Consider the following 13,845-nt stretch of genomic DNA (forward strand, 5'->3'; position numbering starts at 1 on the left):
GAAACTCATACAGGTTTTGAGGGATTTTTCGTTTGAACTAAATGAATGAGGCATGATAAACAGCTCAACCAATAACCAATCAGCTTTCCGTACAACAAAAGTGCAGTGCACACATTTGAATATTTAATCAGGACCAAAACCTCATGCAAATGAGATCAGAACCACATGAAAGAAGCGCTAGGAAAAACATGCATGGTGTTACTCTGAGAAACGGCTGATCCCTGAACAGCTCAGAAGTGAGTTTACAGGAGATTATTTCGTTCGATCTTATCCGTTCAAGACTGTGAGAAGGCTACTACAGGTCAACAACATGCACAACCTTCCCTGCCCTTTACACACAGCAGCGGTAATCTTACCACAGCGCGAGTATGATTGGTAGAGAACCGGTTACTGTACAACGTTAAATCTTGATATTTGGTAAGACTTACATACAGCAGGTCAGGATTTATCTGGACATGTACATGAAAACTCTTGTCATTTAGTTGACACTTATTGAGAGGAAATCAGATGCCAATTACAGGAACAAATCCCTCTTTGTAGGTTACGACCTTTCAGTCTCCAGACCCAAACTTTAACTAACATGCAGGATATGTTGCAGAACCTACCCATACGTGCATCTACCTACATTTCTGCAAAACGCAAAAAACGAGATGGTCCTCACTAGGGCTGGCCGATATATCTAACGATATGATCATGCGCATCTAGTCAGTAAATCTGGTTCCGTGATTACCGCTAAATCGCCATCACCTGCTTTCAAATGGAGCGGCATTTAATAGACAGAGCCGTAGTTCACTGACAAGGTACGCAATATCGCGTTGATTATCGAAGGCGATACATCTGGGATAATGAACGCGATATTGCGTAGCTTGTCAGTGATCTACGGCTCTGTCTATTAAATGCCGCTCCATTTGAAAGCAGGTGATGGCGATTTAGCGGTAATCACGGAACCAGATTTACTGACTAGATACGCATGATCATATCGTTAGATATATCGCCCAGCCCTAGTCCTCACTGCAGAACACAAGATCCAGGGGGCGTGGTTGGCTCCAGATCCAACTCCTCCCACCTTACATATACCTAAGCCTACCCGTCTCCACCCCCTGATCCCTAAACCCACCCCTCTCCACCCCTAAACCTTCCAATCTCCACCCCCTAGATGGGGACCCAACCATGCCCACTGGATCTTGTGTTCTGCAGTGAGGGGCTACTGAAAAAAAAAACATACCTATATGTACAAATCACTACAGTTTCCAGTTGAAATGGACACCAAAACTCAGACCACTTCTATTCCTTTTCACACAAACTGTGATTTGCAGGGCCAGAGTTTCAATTAAGAAAGCTGAATCCTCGCACAATATTACTTACCACCTTCGGTACTTTTGACAACACTACTTCAAAACAATTCCAACATGCTGTGAGATTTGAATGAATGTTAGCGTCACATATCCAGCTTCATATGCATGGTGCATGGTTTGTTCTGACACACACACACACACACACACACACACACGCCATTGATCTGTGAGGTATAGGGGAAGCCTGCAGGACGCATGAGATCACACTACATAATCCAACTAAAGCCCGTTCCTGCTCCATACAAAGAAAAGACAAGCTTCAATCGGAATCCCTCTCTCTCTCACACGCTTCATTTGCATTTTCCTCTCTGCATTTAAGTATGCAAACCCTAAAAAGGTGATGTAAGCTATTCCAGTCATTTTGCAAACTTGGACCACACACGCCTTTCCCAAAACCCTGCTGTCCTCCAAAAACGAGTCAGCGAACCCAAATGTGCCGAGTCTGTGTTTCTGATTGGCTAAAATACTTATTTCGGTGATAGCGGTCAGGCTGTTGGGACATTTTATGCACATTCTTTTCAGACTGCAAGAAATGCACCGAGGTCACGCTGAAGGACAGCCAAAGAAACAAATGGAGGAAGAGGAAAAGATGCACACGCAGAGATGGAGGATGCAATGTAGGTCATCAGAAACAACTGACAAACACATGAGAGGAAGAGAACGGCAAGACGAATGCAAAGACAAACGCTTCCACATCAACCCTTGTTCGGTTGGTTTGAAAGCGGTTTGAAAGTTCTCTTGTACAGACAGCCTAAAATAGGCTTGTAAAGCCAAATCATGAACAAAAGAGTGAAGCTGGCGGCATCTTATCCTGAGTTGTAGGGATGGGCGAGATCTTATCGTTCACAATATATCGGTAAAAACTGCCCTCACAATAAGAATGTCTTTCCGCGATAATATCCATAAAGCCTAGTTGTTGAGATATTTCAGTGCAGAGTGACATCGTAGAAGGCGGACGTGAAATTGAGGAGGAGTTTATCGCTAAATGAGGAACTCTTTCTACAATCTGGAACTGGTTTGGTCTGAATAAATGTACTACAGTAGCACGTGTGCGATATAGTTTGCATGTGTATGAGCCTGTTGCCCAACAAAGATATCATTTATTGACATGCTTTTTCTCCAAATTAACTTCATAAGATCAGTCGAGTGTTTAAAAGAACTTCTTTTTGTGACCAGACGTGGTTTCATATTACAGAACGACAGTATTATATACAGTAGTAAAGACCATGTCAATTAGCACTGCATTATAAATATACTCTCTTTACAAAAAAATACCAAAGATTGCTTGAAGAACACAGATAAACCGTATATTTTGTGCAATCTTATATTTATTGTCTTCATGTTTCATCAGTTAGACTTTACTGATCTCTGTTGTGCGTTTTATTCAGCGATAACTAGATGCCTTTGTCCATATTAAGGTTGTGGAGCGAGTTGGTAATATTACTTCTGCGATGCATGTGTGGAGTTTCTGCGCGAGGGCGCCCTCTGGCTTCCAGTATGAATTAAACAGTCATTACAGTACGTGTGTACTCCGTAATGCTCACTACACCCTATTTTGGGTAAAAGAAACTAATAGCTGTATACGTAAATATTTTGTATCGTATCGGCCTTTCGTCCAGACTGACCCAACGTTGAATTTGTATACAGCGCGCAAGGTTTATGCACATGCTCCAACTCTTCTCCATTTTTAGTGCATCTCTGTCACAGAATTACAGCGCCACATACTGGTCAGGCATGTATACTACATCGTTTTGAGTCGGTTTCAGTGGTTTCGTGTGTATGCAGATATTTCTTGAGACTAGACTTGTGCCGGTATTCGGTAATGCGATATATCGCGGTAATGAATACGCACGATATTGTTATCGTGGGCACTTCCAAATACCGAGATTAATTATATATTACAAATTATTCAGAATTTGAAATGCATTTTAAGAATACTTTTCCCATCAACTGGTCAAAATGCACAACACCGTTTGTATGCCACTTTAAAGACCCGTGTGAACTCTGATGTAAACAAGCACGCACAAGAAACACATGGAGGAACACGTGAGAGACACGCTGAATGAAAGCACATTCACTATCTGACAGCAGATGGCGCTAAACTGCAGAAACTGCAGCCCTTACCCTGGAAACCCCATAAATAAAAGCAGCTGCTACTTTCTAAACATTTAAATAATATAAAATAATATTTATATATTTCCATATTTTTTTTTCCATTTTAATCTGGACTACAACATGCCCTAGATATTGTTTGAAAGTGTTTTGATTCTTTATTGTTCATTAACACTTTACATTAGGGTTCATTAGTTAAACTGCCAATGAAAAATTCTTCTGAACATTCATTAATCTTAGGTATTCCAATATTTAATAACACATTGTTAAAATCGAAAGTTGCAACTGTGTTATTTAATGAGCTAACATGAGCTAAGACTTGTATTTTTTAACAAAGATTAGTAACTTCTGTAGTAAATGTAGCTATTGCTCATTGTGAATGTTAATGCATTAACTAAGGGTTAACTAATGAGGTCTTATTGTAAAGTGATACCTATGGGTCTTTAAAGTTCTTTTGCACTTTAATCGGTGTAAAATTTTTAACTTTAAATATATTTTTTGTATTGCTTTATTGCATTTAAATGTTCAGTTATTTTTGTTATAAGAAAAAAGTTATTTAACCTGTTACACTGTATTATGACCACTTTTTTAAAACTTAATTTCAATACCGTGATAATACCGCATACCGTGGTAAAACATGATCAATTAATCGCAACATGAAAATCTGATACCGGGATATCCCTACTTGAGACGACAGCGTGTTATAAGACCAGATAGGAAAAGCTCTGGCTTCGTGTGGATGAGCCCTAAAGCGACTGGCAGAGAGGAATAGACTTAAAGGAACACTTTTTGTTGAAAATAGGCTCATTTTCCAACTCCCCTAGAGTTAAACAGCTGAGTTTTACCGTTTTCGAATCCATTCAGCCGATCTCCGGGTCTGGCAGTAGCACTTTTAGCTTAGCTTAGCATAGATCATTGAATCTGATTAGACCGTTAACATCTCGCTCAAAAATGACCAAAGAGTTTCTATATTTTTCCTATTTAAAACTTGACTCTTCTGTAGTTACATCATGTACTAAGACCGACGGAAAATTAAAAGTAGTGATTTTCTAGGCCGATATGGCTAGGAACTATACTCTTATTCCAGCAAAACAATCAAGGAACTTTGCTGCCGTACCATTTTGGAAAATTTTGGAGCCTATTTTCAAAAAAAAAAAAAAAAAAAAAACCTTGCTCCTTTAAGCTCAGCTGTAAGATTTAATATAACTTCCATTTTTCAGATACAGACTGTAATTGTGGTTTAGGTTTTCTGTGCTTGTTTGTAGGGCTGCAAAATTTGGCAGTTTTTTTCTTCTTTTTGATTACATCAATATGGCTTAAAATCAATAAATACTATTTGCTTGTTTATTTGTATGTATGCATTTATTTATGTATTTATTACAGCACGTAAGCTGCAAGGTGAAAACATAAATAATAAAAAATTATACAACTAACAAGAAGCTATATATTATGTTTAAGCTTAAAAAAACAATGATGATGATTATTATTATTCCTACTACTACAACAAAATAAGAGTAATCATGCCTAAAAACTAAAAAGTAAAAGACTAGAAAAAAAAAAAAAACATATTTAAGAAATATTACTGTTTTATATTACCACAATATTATACTATTAAAATACTGTAATTTCGCTGTAAATGTTAATATTTATGGTTGTCTTAAATTCTTAATTTTCAAATTTGTCATTACAAGCATGGGAAAACGTTTACATTTACATTTAGTCATTTAGCAGACGCTTTTATCTAAAGCGACTTACAAATGAGTCGTTTGGCACACATCACGTTTCCGAATGCAGAGATGAAGTTCATGCGAAACATGTTTACTGTAAATGCTCTGAGATGCTGAAAACACCAGATCACGAGCTGCTCACGTGTAAATGAACACAGCTTCACTCTAAAACACGCAATGGATATATTTCATGAAATCAAAGCCTTTGCAATTTGATAGTTGCACGATATTGGTTTGATTTCGATTAATCAGTGGTTTCTTGAAGCATCTTGAAGACATTGCCACAGTCCTTCTGAACTGAGTTTGTTCTGTTTCTTCATGACACTCCAGACAGACGGATGATGATCAGATGGATGTGGAGCACAGAAATCTCACAGGATTATTACAATTAATGGCTAAATGAATGTTTGGAAATGTAAACTGATATTTCCTACTGACACATTACAGCAAAAGATAGTTTAAAACCATTTTTAGCTGTTTTTTTTTTTGTCATTTGTCATTTCCTTCACCAGCATCTCCAGCATCCTTCTTTAAGCTCTCTGTGTGTGTCTGTTTAACTGGCTGGGATCTATAAAAAGCGGCAGGCCTGCAGGGAGGCCCGATCCGTGTTCATCTCCTCATCCTCCGTGCCCCGGCGGAGGGGACACATGTTCCCGAGCAGCGTCCGCAGGCTACAGCCGTGACGACACAGACGTGACGTCAGACCTGGGAAGCCAGAGACGTGAGAACAGAGAGAGAGGAGGGATGCGTGACTCACAGGCCTCACATGAGAGAGACGAGACTGCGCTTCTCCGTCTGTGGGCCACACTTATGCATCCAGCACAGCTCCATAATGAACCATTATTACACGCTGCATTGGATTTATAACGCAAGGCTCTGGATGCCTTTGCATAGTGATTCACCTGGTTCTTCAGGTGATGGTTTGAAAAAAATAAAATAAATAAACAATAATAGAATTTCCAATTATTTATGTACTCACACTTAAGTGTCCAAACCTATATGACTTTCTTTTGTGTAACACAGAATACGTAGTTTTATTCAACACAATGGAAGTATCTTATTTGGGTCTAAAATGACAAAAATCTTAGTTAAGAAATTCCTTATTCTAATAAGTTCATAAAATGTGCAAAAACGGGACTCAAACTCTATTTCTTGTCTTGGTTTGTCTTTAGAACAATCTTAAAGGAAGTTAAGGAAAATAACTTTTTTTTTAGTTTGTATTTTTATTCTTATTATTATTCTATTATTGTTATTGTATTTATTTATTTGGATTACAAAATATTCTTAATTTTACTGAATAGTAGTTAAGAATAATTTTATTCTTAAGATAAACACAAAATACATAAAAAACAAATCATGAAAGTGGTTCATACAAATCGAGCTTCAAAAGCCAAATGCTTTGTGGGACAAACAGACCAAAATTCAAGCAGTTATTTAATAATCTTTCCATAATTCATACAAAACACTATACACCAATAGCCAACGGACAGAAATAAAATTGAAAATGCAAATACATTAAAGTGATTTGAGAGCTGTGTGTAGAGTATCCACTGAAATACTGGATAATTTTTTTTAAAAAGAAGTTTCTCACACAAAGCTATTGTTTGGTTTCAACACAAAATATAGTGTACAAGTCTTACAAATGTCACAGTGCTTTCTGACCTTTTTGAAGAGTGTCAGCCCAGTTCAATAAACTAGGATTTGTTTTGACTTAAAAGATATTTGTGTGTTCAATGGAAGAAAGCCATACAGGTTTAGAACAACATCACGGTGAGTAAATGATGATTTATCAACTTCTGTCAACTATTCCTTTAACACTGTTTATCTCTAGAAAGCTCCAGCACAACGGCAGAAAGACTGACCTGATGAAGGGCATCCTAACTTGTTGGATATCCAGAGTAAAAATCACTCAAACCCTTTTGCAACTGCATCAAAACTACCTCTGAAAATACAAATGCTAAAAACTGGAGAGGGAAACACACACACACACACACACACACACACACACACACACAGGACTGTTTGCCTTCACCACAAACACAGATAACCAGAGGATGCTTGTTTTTTTCTTCTATTTTAGAGAAAAGGAAGCACAAGGTTAGATATATTTTCTGCAGCAGAAACAGGAAGTGAAACGTTATACAGTATGCTGTTTTTCTTCATATGCTACCAACGTGTGCATCAAAACACATTCAGCTGGATATAAGAGAGCAATTTCACAAGTTTACTTTCACTTTCAATTCATTTGAAACAGACAAGCTATAAACACTTTACAAAGCCACTGCTTAAGGTGAGCGCTGATGTGACCTACTTCCTGCTTTATCAGTTAAACCATAAAACGGAGTGATCTTCGCCATTCTGACTCAGTGGAAAGATCTTGAACTAGTTCATTCACATAATCGGCCTCTATTGGCACCAAAAACCAACTTGGTTCATTTCAGAGAAACATAATGCAACACTCAAACACGGTCACAGACTGGGAGCACATGAAAAATACAACAGCAGGAAACATTTTATGCAAATGTAGTAGAGTTTTGTTCCCTCAAGAAATGTTTAATTCAAAAAGTTTTAGCATTTAAAAATGTTAATATTTACATTTAGATACAAAAGTTCAGCACCATGTTTGTTCTGGTATCATATCAGCCAGTGATTTTTTGGTATTGTGAAAACTAAATAATAGGTAATAAACTATTCACTATTTTTTTGCACACTCTCTCTCTCTCTCTCTCTCTCTCTCTCTCTCTCTCTCACACACACACACACACACACACACACAAAAACAAAAAACGTATGATGAACATTTACTACTTTACAGGTACATCTATCCAACCTATGTCAACATTGTACAGATAATATGTCAGTCTACGACTGGCCTACTTAATGGCCCTATGATTTACACAATCCAGAAAAAACAGACACAACCAAGTCATAATTTATAGTATAATGCGAAAATCTGTTTTGTGCATTCAATGCTTTTTGATTACTAAAATTAAATTAAACATTAAAACGGAATCTAGAAAAAAATAAAAACAAAACTAAAATGAAAAATAAAAATTCAGATTACATAGTGTCCTATTGCTTACTAAAATACTACAAAATTAAAATCCAACACAAACTTGAATACATTAAGGCCGTATCCAGGTGCGTGTTAAGGCCAGCGGTCTCCACAGCCCCTCAGGCCCTACATAGGCTGCACACTTTCCAGGTCTGTCGTGTCCATTCCTCAGCTTTCCCTTCTTTGGCCGGAACACAGGTGCTGCGCACCTCTTTGTTTTTCCAGCTAGTGGAAGAAACTATCAACTAATACCCATCACACTTACACTGACCAGCATCAGAGCAGAACAGACAACAGATCTGATCCACATGAAAACACAGACATATGCAGCAAGACTATTCCTTCAGTCTCTCTCGCTCTCTACCAGCACTACCTCCACAAGCCCAATTATTCAGCCCTGAGATGTGTGGGACAGGAGACAAGCTCTGCCGCAGGCATTCAGCTGGGCGCTGTGCTGGGAATTCAACACTGCAAACTGCAGAATATCAAGCCTAGTTTCTATCAGGGTCAACTGGATGCATGTCTTCATATCCAGTTGAGCATATCTGGTCCTGCAGTGAAGGCACTGCTAACCTGGGATGAAAGCCAAGCAAATGGCATATCTGATGTTTTGCTTCACTTCTAGAAATCACATTTAAGATCGTCGAGCTCAGGGTTGATGCTTGGCAGTATGCAAATAACTTTAACGTGTTGTGGTTTGGAGGTCTAAATCACGTTTCGGTTTCGCATCCCGGACGAGCCCCCAATTTGTGTCTCGCGGAACAAATAAGCGGTTGTCAACCAGTGAGTCACGACCCAAAAAATGGGTTTGATTTGCACCTCTCAGAGAGCGCTCGATACTTTAATAAGGATTAATCTATAAAGTTAAGATTAAGCGGTGGTATTTCATATTTGATTACCCAAATACTATTCTTAACCATACCTGTAGAACTTTAAACACTGCTTAGTTTATAGTATCTTTGTTGCGTTTAATTGTGCTGTTCCTCACAATTCAACTGTTTACTTGTCTTTAATAATGTCTGAACTTTAAGTTAGCTTGGCTAGTAGTTTTTGCAGTGGTAAGAATTGTGAAATTTCACAAATAAAAAAAAATCTAAAATATCGGTTTTGTAACAACTTTATTTATGCAAGGTCACATGGTCAAAAACAATGAAAACAATTACTTTTTGTGCTTGTTGAGGCTGTTAGTTTTTCAGCCCTTAAGATATTTTGTTGTTTTGATTATAAGGACACTTTTGCACGCCTGACTATTTTTTGCTGAAACCAAACCAGCCGAGAATCACATACAGACTTAAAAAGAGCTGGCTCGGGTTATTTTTTTATTTTAATCTTTATAAACACTACATCATTCAGAACATGACGTCAATGCTGCGGGTCTCAGACATGCATCAGGCTTACATTACATTTGCTCTTCATCCTACACACATTCTTCCTGAGGAGCGCTGAACTGCCCAAACCTGTGCTCGACGGAGTCACACCCGCATCAGAGACGCCAAACAACTGATAGACCTGTGCCAGCAGCTCTGAAACAGCTAACTGTGCTCCACCTCAAACTCCAGCAATTAGGAGACGACATATCGGGGCACGGCAGGCTCACGTTATGATCCTGAATATGCATCCATGCCAACCCAGGAAACATGAACTTTGGAGTTATTTCTGCATTAGAGCTGGGAAAGCTGTTGTCATAATGCTATTTGCAAGGTTTTAGAAAGGCACCAGTTTTCGCAGTGTTGAGAAAGGACAGTTTATAGATCTATAATATAAATCTTCATGCTGAATGCTGGAAGTCAAAATAAATGCCAGTCTTTAATTTGAGCTCATTTGCTTTTATACAAGTCTGTATAAAAGAGGATCAGAAACACTTCACTGTCTCGTTTGATGAGTGACCACCATAAACACTGAACTGAAGAGGGAAACACCCTTTTGAAGGTATTCATATTTGGAAGTATCTTTCATCGGCGTCTGGGAACAGACAGTGAACAAAATGCCACAAGACATGTAACAGACATTATCGGTCACCCTTCAAATGACGATGTGGGCTGACGCAGGAATGTAAAGCTGTCGCCAGGTTGCATACCAGATAGGCCGGAAAGTACTGTGCTTTCTAGTACAATGTGCTCAGCACCACGAGACAGGCAGCACTTGAGAAGATTTTGAAATATAATAGTCCCATCACCTCGGCCTATCGTCATCGCCTGCCAGAGACCAGTGAACACATCAGAGCAATGCGCAAAAACCTATCAACAATGTACGTTGTAGTCGATTCCTGTTAGTTTTAATGGAGTAGTTAACCAAATATGAAACTTTGCCGAGCATGTACTTGCCCTCCAAGATGTACATGAGTTTGTTTCTTCATCAGGTTTGGAGAAATGTAGCACTGCATCAGTGTCTCAGCAATGGATGATCTGCAGTGAATGGGTGCCGTCAGAATGAGAGTCCAAACAGCTGATAAAATCATCACAATAATCCACAAGTAATCCACAGTACTCCAGTCCATCAGTTCACATCTGGAGAAGTTGACTAAAGCTGTGTGTTTGTAAGAAATACATCTACTGTATCTTTAAGATGTTTTTAACTTCAAACCGTTGCTTCCAGCTAATATACGAGTCCATAATCTATAATAACGCAGAAATCCAGCCACATATTTGTTTAGAGCTGTTCTGGCTTGTAAATGGTGCTTGTGCAGATTTCTCTCCTGATTCAGACCAGAACACTTTTTCACCAGAGGAAGCATTATTATGGATTATGAACTCGTAATATAGTTAAAAACATCTTGTTCATGACATGCTTTATCTTTTGTCTTCTCCAGATGTGAACTGATGGACTGGAGCGCTGTGGATTATTGTGATGTTTTTATCAGCTGTTTGGACTCTCATTCTGACGGCACCCATTCACTGCAGAGCATCCACTGCTGAGACACTGATGCAGTGCTACATTTCTACAAACCTGATGAAGAAACAAACTCATCCTGATCTTGTATGGCCTGAAGGCGAGAAACATTTTCAACTAATTTTAATTTTTGCATGATCTATTCTATTCCTATTCCTTTTGATTTGAGCCACCCCAGTTTTCGGATTCAACAGGAAACCAGTCTATAATGCACAAAACCAAGACGAGGAACTCCACTTTCACAGCATCTCTTTTATAGACAACCACAAAGCCAAAACAAGAACCATTGTGAAAACCCACCGCTGATGGTTTTCCTTACTTTAGAACATTGCATACTTTGAATACTAGAATTCCTTGCTGTTATAAGACAATGCACAAATTAACAGCAAGCGCTCTCTTATTTTTTGTTGTCGTTGTAAGGTCAGCACAAAAAGGCAAACAAGCTTTGACCATTTGACACCTCCACAGATGTCTCTCTCTTCAGATGAAGGTTGGGATCCTTGCTGGAAAAAAAAAAACTTGCGCAACCATTAATGCGGCATTCTCATACTCTCACCGCCGGTGGTGTGCGTCCTTACTCAACTACCTCGGATGCTGTTTCTAAGCAGATCACGATGAGGATGAAGATATGAAGCAGAATAAGGCATGCGATCAGTCAGTGGCATCTTTGCATCAGTGTTTCTGTGAATTCTACACAGTCTGAACATGTTTTAAAGGCGTGTAGAGTCGCATCTATCCAGGAAGCAGACGTCAGCACCGTGACGGAGCTCAACCGCTTTTATTAATAGCTCATCCAGACCATGCCATTTTTTGGCAACAGTTTCTAGGACAAATTTGACTTCTAGCTAGTCACCAGTCAGGTTTAATGTCAGGAACAGGGAGAGTGGAGATCAGTCACTAGATACACATTTGTCTGGCCAGTTAATCCTACATGAACAAATACTAGAGTCATTTATAGTAAGCACTACAGCGTTTTGAACCATAGTGTAGTAAAGTACTTGAATCTATCTGTTGTAGTAATTCTATAGTTGCTGTTGTAATATTACAACTGTAGTAAGTTTTCTACAACTGCAGGGTATATATACTACAATACACTAAAGTATACTACAGTATTTATTACAGTTTATCACTTAGTTAATACTACTGTGTGCTGTAGCATTCATCAACAAAGTGTTGTTAATACTCTAACAAATACAGTATAGTACACTTTACTAAAGTAAGATTCAAAAGCACTATAGAATTTACTATAAATTACTACAGTATTTTTTCATGTGGGTTGGTGCAAAATAATTCCAATGGATCATCATTAAGATTTAATTATTAACAGGGATAAATCTAACTAGAGCCGCCGGATATCAACAATTTAACATTCATTGTGTGTTTCTCCTGCTTTACTACTAGTACTTGATATTATAAAATATTAGTCCATAGAAGTTAAAGTCACCTAAAATAAAATGCAACTAGCAAAATTGATAAAGGTCATACTCGGGATAGATACTTGTTTATTAGATACTCGAACCAAGTGGGACACACGAGTACTAATAAAACTATTGAAATATTAGCCACTAATAACCAAAAAAAAAAAAAAAAGAAAGAAGAAGAAAGCGAGATGTATGTAGTAGTATCTAGTGAATAGTTGTAAGTGGAACTGAAAAGGATTCAGGACACTATCGGGATATCTGCTGGTAACACTAGCAACTGAACGATACTTTATAGAACAGATGCACAGAATAGGCTACAATGTTTCAAAGGACTGTCTAAATCATAGCCTAGATGAAGATGGCACGCGATCAGTTTAAACGCGCTTGCACCGGTGACAGTATTGCGTCACAGTTACTGTAAATGCTTCATAGATTGCATGTAAAAGCTCCACGGAGCGCGGATGCAGGTGTATTAATATAAGTCACATCCAGCGCTTCTGAGGATCTGGAGACACACTCACCCCATTAACCACTCCATGATGACTGAGAGGGGCAAATCCACGCAGAGCTGCTGCTGCTGCTGTCCTCCGTCGGTTTATCCCGGTAGCTAGGAGTCTGGCTCGGCTCTCGGTGGCGTTTAATCTCCGGTTCTCGTGTTTGGCGAGCGAAGGCGCGTTAATGATCGGCGCATGAGAGGCGGGTGAGCTCCAGCGCTCCGGTCGAGGACCGCATTGACTTTGACGTCTGGCGAAGGGTGGCAGAAGGATAGTTTCTGGGTGAAGCTGCGCTAACGTTAATCTCCCCGCTGCTACTGCTGCTGCTGCTGCGCCGGAGTATGGCGGCTCTCCGGTCACCGAAGCATCGCGCTCCACCGGAGACGGTCTCGGGTCGGATCGGGCCGCGGGGCTCTCGCGGAGCTTGTAGGGCAAGTGGAGCGCCTGTTTGCAAGCTCTGCCATATACAGGAAATCCGGAAGTAAACACAGGTTCGACGCCGACCCCCCTCTCTCCCTTCGATTCAACGAGGCATGCTGGGATATGTAGTTTTCCGTCAAAGCGGAAAACTACACGCAGACGTGACGTAGCGCGTGCTGCGCAAGACGCACTCGTCTGATGTTAGTGCCTTTTTATTTGTGCAAAGAAATGTTATTTACATGCAATCTTTAAAAGATGTTATTTGCTCTTATACACGCAAAAGTTCAATGACTGAGTGAGGTGTTAACTTTTACATTTTACATAGAAATGTGCGAAATCCATACCAAAGCGTAATTTATCTTTACTAGTAAT

The 13,845-nt window shown here is 39.2% G+C and overlaps 1 protein-coding gene across 1 annotated transcript in view; it reads right to left on the minus strand.

Moving 5' to 3' along the window:
• The window catches only part of LOC109109021 (MOB kinase activator 2-like), a 40,970-nt gene extending 27,347 nt beyond the window's left edge, over positions 1 to 13,623 (minus strand). Inside the window, exon 1 of the mRNA XM_042743406.1 lies at positions 13,081 to 13,623. Within this exon, the coding sequence (XP_042599340.1) occupies positions 13,081 to 13,097 (17 nt within the window). The 5' untranslated portion in view covers positions 13,098 to 13,623. The remainder of the gene's footprint in view (positions 1 to 13,080) is intronic.
• Positions 13,624 to 13,845: the final 222 nt, after the last annotated feature.

The sequence above is a fragment of the Cyprinus carpio genome, chromosome B18, assembly GCF_018340385.1.
Source record: "Cyprinus carpio isolate SPL01 chromosome B18, ASM1834038v1, whole genome shotgun sequence".
Classification (NCBI taxonomy): domain Eukaryota; kingdom Metazoa; phylum Chordata; class Actinopteri; order Cypriniformes; family Cyprinidae; genus Cyprinus; species Cyprinus carpio.